The sequence below is a fragment of the Nicotiana tabacum genome, chromosome 5 (assembly GCF_000715075.1).
Source record: "Nicotiana tabacum cultivar K326 chromosome 5, ASM71507v2, whole genome shotgun sequence".
In the NCBI taxonomy this organism is placed as follows: Eukaryota; Viridiplantae; Streptophyta; class Magnoliopsida; order Solanales; family Solanaceae; genus Nicotiana; species Nicotiana tabacum.
Window position 1 is genome coordinate 2,987,006 of NC_134084.1, and position 10,064 is coordinate 2,997,069.

Below are 10,064 nucleotides of genomic sequence, written 5' to 3' on the forward strand. Positions count from 1 at the left end.
ATCGAGTAATATCATTTCAAGAAATTATCATACATATATTTACTCTGTTATCTTGAGCCGAGAATCTATCGAAAACAACATCTTTACGTTTACAAGGTATGTATACATTACCTTCCCCAAATTCCACTTGTGAAATTACGCTGGGTTTATTGTTGTTATATATTTACTCTGTCAATATTTGTGTCGAATGATTAAACGGATTATTATTTAATTGATTCTTCTCAATTAGACTTTTTTTTTTAAAAAAAAAAAACAATTTTAGTGAGTTGTTAAATCCTGGATTGAATCGGAAAGAAATGTTTATATTAGAGAATTCAGCTTATTCTTAATAGCACGACACCATTACTGAATGGTGGATTTCAATACTGAATGGTGGATTTCAGTTCTTTTTCATTTGAAAGGAATATGTGTAACCCAAATTTCGAGTTTGAAATATATATAAAACAAACAAGTATCTAACCATATTTAGAAAGAAATTAAGAAAAGAGCAGCTCGGTATATAAAGTATTTCGCATTCATGCAAGATCCGGGGAAAGCTCGAGCCCTAGGGATGTGACATAGTTAGCCTATCTTAATGCAAGTAATGGCTACTTCCATGGTTCGAACCTGTCACCTATATTTGATTCTAAAAAATAATGAGTGCGACAATCTTTGTACTATTTTAAATCTAAAGAAAATATTCTCCTTTTCAAAACGTTAATTCAAGGGCTTATGGAGGTAAAATCTTATGTGTATTTAGTAGGCGTTTGGACATGAATTCCAAAAAAAAATTCAAATTTAGAATTTTACTAAAATTTGAATTGAAGATGAAGTTGTGTTTGGTTATAATTTTTGCAATATATTTGGATGTCTTTTTTTTTTAACATGTTTTGCAACTAAAAATTAGCAACCTTCCCATTTGCAATTGAAAAACTAGTTCTCACCAGTTTTTTAAATTTGAAAATACATTTTCAAGTGAGATTGAAAAAAATATATGATTTTGATAACGAAACACTATTTTAAAAAAAAAATAAAAAATAAAAAATAAAAATTTTCTTATGTCCAAACGGTCTATTAATTTGTCCAAGTACCTACATTTAATGGTAGTTGGGCTGTAAACTCATATTTCTACTTGATTAGATTGTCTCACTTGAAGTAACAATTCATGCATTTCATAATAGTGATGATACCATATTTAGTTTGCAGAATAATAATTCAGGCATGGCAGAAGAATATTGGTTGATATAGAATTGTTGTTGACATGGGCATACATCGGAATTTTGTAAGTGATGTCAAAATTTATAAAAGAACGAAAATAATAACTTTAATTATAATTTTACTTCGTCACAATTTTTAACCACATAGATTCTCTCAAATATTTGCAAAAAAGATGTTCTAGCTGAGGTTCGAACCGCTGACCTCTTAGAGCAAAATCAAGCAAACAATCAATGCGCCAAGAGACAATTTATGTCAAGTGATGTTATTTTTTCCTACTTATCCGCTTTCTCACAGTATTAATACATATATTTAGTAAAAAAAAATACGAAGCGGTGTCGCATTACACCGCTTCGATAAATGTGCATACGCCCCTGATTGTTGGTTCTTTTTATAGGGATTCAATGCTAAAGATGAGAAAATTAAAGACCAAAAAGGACAGTTCGTGCACAAAGCATCTCACGTTCATATAGGGTATGAAAAAAATCGCATCCCAAGGGTATGTGATGTAAATAGCTGACTCGAACTCATAACCTATAGGTCACACGAAAAAGTTAAAAGACTAAAACTATAAATAATAAAATAATAGTAAGAAGAAAAAAAAATTATTAGAAGTTTTTTTGATAAGAGTAGGTTTTTGGAAGTGAAGGGAGCCATTCATTTACATGAACAAAACCACGTGTATTAGCTGTCTCTATTATTAATCAGCTTGATATTAAACACGTAACATGATGAAAATATACTATAGATGTGTTATGTGTAATCACTTCTTCCTATGTACAGAGAAGAGAGGTCATCGGATACCATAAACTCGACAAAAATTATATATATATATATTGAAAACAGGTATATATTTATCTGAAATTCTTAAGTTCAAAAGTTTGATGAGACGTTGATTGAGTAGTCTGCTCATGTACCCATCACCTCCAAATCTCGAATCCACCCTTGTTGTCTAAGATATCTCCAAATCCCGATCAATATCCTCTCACTTCAACTATTTCATTAGTATATTTGCTATTTCTTGTCAGTACATAAACAACAACAACCCAGTATAATCTCACTTCGATAATCTCACTCCAAATAGACTTCCGGCATCCTTCCCTCCAAGAACTTCCCACCTTGCTCTTGGGGAGACTCGAACTCACAACCTCTTGGTTGGAAGTGGAGATTGCTTACCATCAGAGCAACCCCTCTTTCTCGTCAGTACATATCGTGGGGAATTTTGCCAACCAAAACATTTAAAAGACAGAAAAAGCCACCTCATATTTTTTTCTCAATGTTGAATATGATGTTGGAGTTTATTTCGTTTATTTAGGAGTACATTAATCTTTTACGACTAATTGGATGTCTTGTTTAGTCTTTAGATATTTCCTAAGATACAGTCATTGACTTCGAGTTCGAGCTAGCATTGGAATCATCCACCGTCTACATTACACTACTAAAAAATTGCCTAAAACCATCCAGAAATATCGATCGAAATTGGTCGAAAAATTGGAAAAACTGACCGATTTCCGACCGGCTTTAATCCGTCGAAATTAAGTTTGTCGGCAAAAAATAGCGACTGAAGTCGGTCGCAATTTCCAACCGATTTCGGTCGGTAAATTAATTTTCACAAACGACCCAAAAATTATTTTGAGAAGTGTTTTTTTTCAAAAGTACTTTTAGTGAGAAGCAGTTTGTGTTTGGCTAATTAATTTGAAAAACACTTCTGAGCAGCAATTAGTGTTTGGCCAAGCTTTATCTGAAAGCATTTTTTTTTTCTTTTCAAAAGCTTGGCCAAACACCTTAATTTTAGAAAAAAAAATATTTTTGCCTCAAAAGAAGCTTGGCCAAACAGGCTATTAAAATGCTTCATTGTGTTGTTATAACAACTTGTTATAACAAGTTAAATTACACTGATAGCGTAAACTAGTAATTTTTTTATTTTTTATTTTTTTTTGTGGGGGGGGGGGGGGGGAAGGTGGTTTTGACACAACTTTCTTCATTCCAATGTTTCTTGTTGATAAATATAGAACTGTAGGAACTAGTTTAAAGAATCTGTTCATAAACAGAAAATACTCACAAAAACAACTTGAAATGCTCTTACGCAGCTTCTTATTTTGCTAGGATTATAACCTATATGCTTATACTAATATTTTTGTACCTTATCTAATGGTGGCTAAGTCTATGCAAGAAACAAAATTGAAAGAATATGCGCAAAAAAAAAAAAAAAAAAAAGGAACTTCCTCACTAATTTACATTTATTTTTGTTACCTATACTTGTATCTGGTTTGCATGGATTGTTTAAGAGCTCTTTTTCGCGCTCTTAATGTTGCGCATTCTCATTACAAGCTTCTGTCTTTCTCCTTCTACTTCTGCAAATTTGAGGCTTAATTCTGAATATCTCCCTTGCATTTCTTTCAGTTCAAATTCCATTAACTTGTTCCTCTCCCTCAATAGTTCCATTTCTTTTGATAGTTCTTCAAGATTTCCGGTATTAGATGCTGCGTTTTCCATTTCCTTGTCCGACAAACAGATGTTGCTGCTGCATTTAATTATATGGGCATTGTCAATTAGGAATGTCGAAGAGAAAACAATTACTGTGAAGAGGCATCTACAATAATTAGTCTTGGACTCGGTTTATTTGTTTCATTGAGCCGGGGGTCTATCGGGGAACAGCCTCACTACCTTCAAAAGGTAGGGATAAGGTCTGTGTATATTCTACCCCCAGACCCTGCTATGTGGCATTACACTGGGATTGTTGTTGTTGTTATTGTTGGACTCAGTTTATTTGTAAAACTGTACGTATAGCCAAAATGGACCACCCCTCAAATTGGGTTAAGTTATACGTGTTCAAGTTGACTCGATAGTGATACGAAATCATTTTAAGAATATAAGTTCATAGTTGTCAAAAGTTTAAGGATCAATCTTGAACACGGGATTCATACCTCTCCGTAGACGATGCTTGACAGGGATTTTCATCTTCCGTGCATGTTGTAGTCGCAAGATTTAGATCTTCCGTAGCCACCTGAACCAAAGTATCAGCTTTCAGATACTCCTTAAATGATCTTCGGTTTCATTTTATATTTGCGGTGTTTGACTAGGTACAGAGTTTAAGACAGAAGCACCAACTTTTAGCACATACAAAAAGTATCCTTAGAACTTGTTGTCTTAAACATGTCATGACATTTCTATGGTTACAAGAGCATGTCCGTAAAGGATATACTGAAAAGTTAAACGTTAAAGAATTTTCAAATATAAAAAGGTGTCATTCTTCTTCGACATATTAAAAAGAAAAGAATGCCATACAAAGTGGAACAGAGAGAGTAAGAATCAAACAGCCTTAAAATCATATTATTGGTGATACTTAGTCTATTTGTCTTCTCTTCACACAAGTAAGTCTTCAAATAAGGCAAACTCTCTTATGTCTGATATTAAAAAAATAGAATTAAGAAGTTTTCGTGCCAACTCTAATTTAGAAGATAAGTTTTTTGCTGCTAACCTGTTTGGACTTTTGTTCGCGGAGCCTTTCCATGCTATGCCGGAGTTCTTCTAACCTTCTTTCTAATTCTTCGATTTTGTCTTGAAGATCTTTCTCCGTCTCTGTAAATGAATTCGTTAAGCTATCAAGTGCATTTTCCTTCAGCTTGATCTGATCCTGTGATGATGGGAAAAAACTAAGATTGATCACACTCCAATGATTTACAACGACATTTAGGTAGATCAAATAAAGGTGAATATTACCTCAAGTAAATTTATTATCTCTTTTAGACTTGCAGCTTGATCATTTGCATCTTCGAGCTTTTCGTCCAAACTATTCAATGCATTCTCTTTCTCTATCAGATCATCTTTTAACTGCGATACCTGCTTTCTCAAAATTTCTTTCTCCAGTTCATCCTCAAACAAAGAGCTCTTAATTTCTTTGCATTCAGATATAAGGATATCCACTTCGAAATGCAGTTCCGCAATTAATGTGTCCTTCTCATCAATAAGCGACCTCATACTGTTTAGTTCTTTCACGGTATCCATGGCTTCTCTTTCCATTAAAGCTAGCGTAGTTTCCAGTTCTCTTCTTTCACTTTGACCTTGCTCTATAACCAATTGCATGTCCTCAATCGATTTCCTCGTCTTTTCCAACTCATTCGCCAGAGTGTTCTTATGTTCTTCATGCTGAGAAAGGATAATCTTTTCTGTCAATAAATTTTCAATCTCCTCTTTAAGAGAGATGATTTTCTGTGATAGGTGCTGCTCAGTTTCTTTAGCCAGCTCTTCTTGTTTCCCGAGGCATGCGGATTTTTCTTCAATTTCTGACTGCAACTTTTCCATTTGATCTGACATATTATTTACTTGGCTAGAAAGCTCAAACACCTTTGCTTCGTAATGCGCTTTGATTGATTGGAGCTCCTCGGATGATTTTTGAAGCATCTTTTCCAGTTGCATTTTCTGTAGGTGGAGCTCATTAGCTTCGTTTAAAGCTTTAGTAGCCAACTTTTCACTCGCTTTGAGTGAGCATTCCATTTGCATGGATAGCCCTTTAAGTTCCTCCTGGAGCCGCTCTGCTGTAATAACATTTTGCCGTCTTGTCTTCCTCAAGGCTTCTTCAGCTCTTATTGCTCTCTGCTCTTGTTCGATTTTATCACGACTAAGGGTATCGAGATCAGCTTCAAATCCTTGAGCTTGCTGTTCTAGTTCTTGCTCCAGGTTACTGACTTGAGCTTCGAGCTCACTTATAGTAGCCAATGAATCGGAGAATTCTTTAGATTGATTCTTCAGCTCATTCTCCAAACTCACAATCTGCGCTTCAAGTTCACTTACAGTTGCATAAGAAGTTGCACATTCATATTGCATTTTTAGTTGTTCCTGAATCTCGCTTTGCTCAAGTTTGTATAACATGTCGTGGTTTTCTTGCTTCAGTATCTCATTGTCGAGGGCAAGTTGCTCCATCTGCATCTCTAAGTCATCTCTTTCTCTCCTGTATATCTCGATTTCACCATGCAGGTCCGTGATCTTTTGCTCCAGCATATATGTGTCCTTGACGTCGTTGTGCTCTCTCACGAGCTGCTCTAGCGCTTTTTGCTCTTCGTCATCTTCATCCGTCATTTCATGCTTGGAGATAACATCCGGAAACCTTTCAGCTTCAAAAGATGTCGTTGATTTGTTGGAATGGCTAACATTTTCTTTGTTTTTCTGCTCTAACATTTCATCTAGGTCGCGCACAGCAAGAATTAACTCCGAATTTGATTCTTGCGTCTTTTGCAGTTGTATTTCCAGATTTGCATTAAGGTCCTTTTGATAACTCAATTCTTGCCTAAGTTCACTAACAAGAGTTTGAAGATCCCCTCTTTCATAGAGCAACTTGTCTTTGGATTTCGCCTCGTCTAAACGTCTTTGAGAGGCTTTAAGTTTATCACATTCTTCCTTGAAAGCGTCTCGTTCTTTTTTCAGGCTCGCAACCTCTTTTGAGAGATCTTGCCCTCTTTTGCACTCCTTGACTATTTGTTTACGAAGCGTTTGAAGTTCCAAGTCCGACACTTCTACCTGCCTAGCAAAAGCTGCGAGCTCGGATTGTAGCTTTGCAACAACAATATCCGACACCTCTTGCGATGCTAATCTCCTAAGAGCTTCTCTTGGAGTGCTTGAAGACCCGTCCGTACTTACTTCAAGAGCAGAACCTCCCAACCAATCCAACTGCTGATTTTCTTCATAAACTGTTGTAGAGACATCGACACTGGGATTCCGGGGAACCAAAGCAAGATTCGGAGACGAAGGGAAGTTTATGTGATCCTGATGGCCACTGTTGTTTCTCATTCTGATTTGCCGAGGCGTATCAAGTACCGAGCTGCTCCCAGAACTGGACGTGGTAATATCTGATTCGCCTGATGCCCGGCGGTTTCCATTCAGTACACCATTGTGCAAAATAGGCTTGTTGATTAAACCATCCTATGAAATACACGCGCAGACAAGAAATGAAGCGACCTTATCAATCAAAATGGAAGAATAATAGCTAGCATCCAATGCCCGAGGAGCAATCCTTGGATCTTCATTTTCTTATAATCAGACAGAAGTCTTTGTCTCACCTCTGTAGAATTGTCGTTAAGGCTAGCTTCTACATCATCATTGCTTGGTTGCGTCCTCAAGATCCTATCGTCCGAATTTGGTTTTGCATTTTCGATTTCTTCAACAACACTGTAAAAACAACAAAAAAATAAAAACTAGTTTATATTCAGCACAAGATTTAACATTTCAACTAGCATGTGAGAACCAAAAGCTCAGAAGAAAAACACGGAAGCTATTGGGAAATCGGACACCACCTTTGATCAGAAGAATCCTGAATCCTCTGTATTGAAACCTATCGACAATGACACAAATTAAAGTCAATTAGGTCCAAAAAGCTTGAAAAATAGCAATTCTATGGCGTATTCTTGCACGAACGACTGAGAGACTCACATGCAATACAGCTCCTGATTTTGAATTTTTGAGCGGAAGAGCAACGGAGGAGATCTTAGATGCCTCTGCATGATTCGAGAAATCAATCGAAGCTTCTCCGACAACTCCAGCTTTGGAACTTCCCTACAAAGTTTACATCCAAAGAAATTATACAAATTCACTTGATAAGGAACCAATGTAGCATAAAAACTTCAGACATGAAATGCAAACTTACGGTTCCCAGGATGAAGTAATAGATCTTTTCGTGAATCTTCCCTGACTTGGGTTCTTGAATCAACTTCACAGTTTCAAAAACTGCTTTATCCCAGTAACAGCTCCCATCACGAACTATTGCCTTCTCTAATTTTAATGTCGGCTTCCCCACATCAGCAGGGACTACGGATATCATCAATGCATCCCCCGCTACCTATGACACATAAACAAATTAACACATTATGCTTCTAATGGATGTCAATTTTCCAGCCACCGTTTCCAGGGCGGAGCTAGCATGCCGGTAACAGGTCCAGCCCAACCCAGTAACTTTAGTCCAAAATCTCTATTTGTCTAAAGCAATTCATTAAAAATGTACAAATCACTAATTTAGAACTTGATAACTTAAAAAGATTACAACCCAGAACCTATTAGCTTCAAATCATGACTCTGCCCTTGACCCTTCTGGTTAGAAACTTGATAAGAAAAGAAAGAAGATCGAAAAACAGAAGAAGGCTTGAGGTATGATATCATCACTTCACTTTAGCTTTGAGATGATCTTAGCCACCAGGGACCGGCTCAATGAGCACCTTTGGGTGGTACTTTCTCGATCAACTATCTGACTTATTCAGAATGACCATGAACCAAGACATGAAGAAACGCAATGCAAAAGAACGCCTTCTTTCTGGAGGCCTCGGAATGTTTAAACTAATTGCTGACTTTGGAGTTAGCAGACAATGCTCTTCTCATATACAACAAGCTTTTTATCAGTTGCCTCTAAAAAAGTGTCTGATTTGAAGTGAAACAAAGCAAAGGAAAATGGATGTAGAAAACAGTTTTTTTTCCATGAAAATGCAAAGGGATCAATCAATCAATTCATCAACAAAGTGTCAGTTCCAAATTAGTTGGGTCCACTATATGAATCATCTATGCCGTTCCACTTTATTCCACACCATTTCATTCTAATACTAAATAATTTGTCTTCCAATGCAAATTTATGGTATAAGGCAATAAGTTCAGTACTACTACTACTACAACAACAACAACAACAATATTTTCACGGGTGAAGTCTGGGGAGGATAGTGCGTCCGCAGACTTTACCCCTACCTCGTAAAGGTAAGAATGTTTCCACTAGACCCTCAGCTCAGAAAAGGCGAAGACAATAAGTTCAGTGGAAACACTAATTGTGTCATCCATTAATTCTTTCTACTGCCTAATCAATCAAATCATCCAATTCAGATTGCTATCAAGTATCAACAATCAAGAAGCAATTAAAAAACAGTAAAAACTCAATCTTTGACTGAAAATTTCAAGGAAAAAGCTAACAAAAACAATAAAAAAGTATAGTAAAAATTCATTTTTTGACTAAAATTTTTACCATGCAGTAAAATTCTAATGAAGGGTACCTGAGTTGCATGAAACTGCAACTTGAAGACAGCTTTGATCTTGTTCTTCTCACTCCTCCACCGCGCCGACTTGAACATTTTTACACTTTACCCCTCACTTTACCTCATTTATAACACACCCTTTTCACAGTTTTCGCCGGAGCTCACCGGAGCTCCGGCAGCCACTGCCGGAAAACTACCATGAAGCTGAAAAAACACCAATTTCAATAAAATAACCAATACCCAATTCGTGTTTTTCAGAGTAGAGCATAAGAATTGAGCTTAAAGAGTGAGAAAGCGACGCGTGGCACTGAGTTGACACAGTGGATGAATGTCAATACAAAAGAGCTAAAACAAATTAGCAATTTACACACACACACACACAGTGGTTCAGAGTTTTTTGAGATTGAATTTTGATGAAAGGAATCAAGAATGTATTGAGAGGAGAGAATAGAGCAGATCTGATGCGAGTATAATGGTGTTCTTGGCAAATTCACACACACACACAGTGGTTCTCTCTCTCTCTCTCTCTCTACTCTCTGTTTCTCTCTCTATATCTTGCATGTAACAGAAGTCCACCACATTGTGAAAATTTTATATAATATCTTTTTTAATTACTTTAGCAAAATAATATACATTCCTTTCCACTTTTTCTGTTATATTATTTGACTGGACGCATAATTTTTAAAAAATAATATTAAAACTTGTAATATCAAAATATATTACTATTAAATTTGTATGAATATAAAAGTATATTATTATAATAAAATATTTAAAGTTTAACTTTTTTAAATATAAAAATATGTCATTATTACGAGTTAATATTGATATAACATAAATTGAAATTATGAGAGTAATTGATTTTATTGC

At 35.8% G+C, this 10,064-nt stretch overlaps 1 protein-coding gene across 2 annotated transcripts; it reads right to left on the reverse strand.

Moving 5' to 3' along the window:
• Positions 1–3,218: 3,218 nt before the first annotated feature.
• LOC107823803 (uncharacterized) lies at positions 3,219–9,779 on the reverse strand. 2 transcript variants are annotated; one of them, XM_016650513.2, is made up of 9 exons: positions 9,216–9,779; positions 7,835–8,026; positions 7,621–7,743; positions 7,485–7,522; positions 7,251–7,359; positions 4,918–7,113; positions 4,676–4,831; positions 4,122–4,201; positions 3,219–3,715 (listed from the first exon to the last, which is right to left on the reverse strand). In XM_016650513.2, exons 1-9 carry the CDS (start codon positions 9,291–9,293, stop codon positions 3,478–3,480), a joined length of 3,210 nt encoding a protein of 1,069 aa, XP_016505999.1. In that variant the 5' UTR covers positions 9,294–9,779; the 3' UTR covers positions 3,219–3,477. The 2 variants fall into 2 exon arrangements, with proteins under 2 accessions (XP_016505999.1, XP_016505997.1); XM_016650511.2 differs by having other exon boundaries at positions 3,219–3,718.
• Between the last annotated feature and the right edge of the window lie 285 nt (positions 9,780–10,064).

Coding starts and splice junctions, on each gene's coding strand:
- LOC107823803 (XM_016650511.2), bottom strand. CDS start 9,293: ATGTTCAAGTCGGCGCGGTGGAGGAGTGAGAAGAACAAGATCAAAGCT. Junction 8,027..9,215: donor TGCAGTTTCATGCAACTCAG/GTACCCTTCATT, acceptor TATGTGTCATAG/GTAGCGGGGGATGCATTGAT. Junction 3,719..4,121: donor CAAGCATCGTCTACGGAGAG/GTATGAATCCCG, acceptor AATTAAATGCAG/CAGCAACATCTGTTTGTCGG.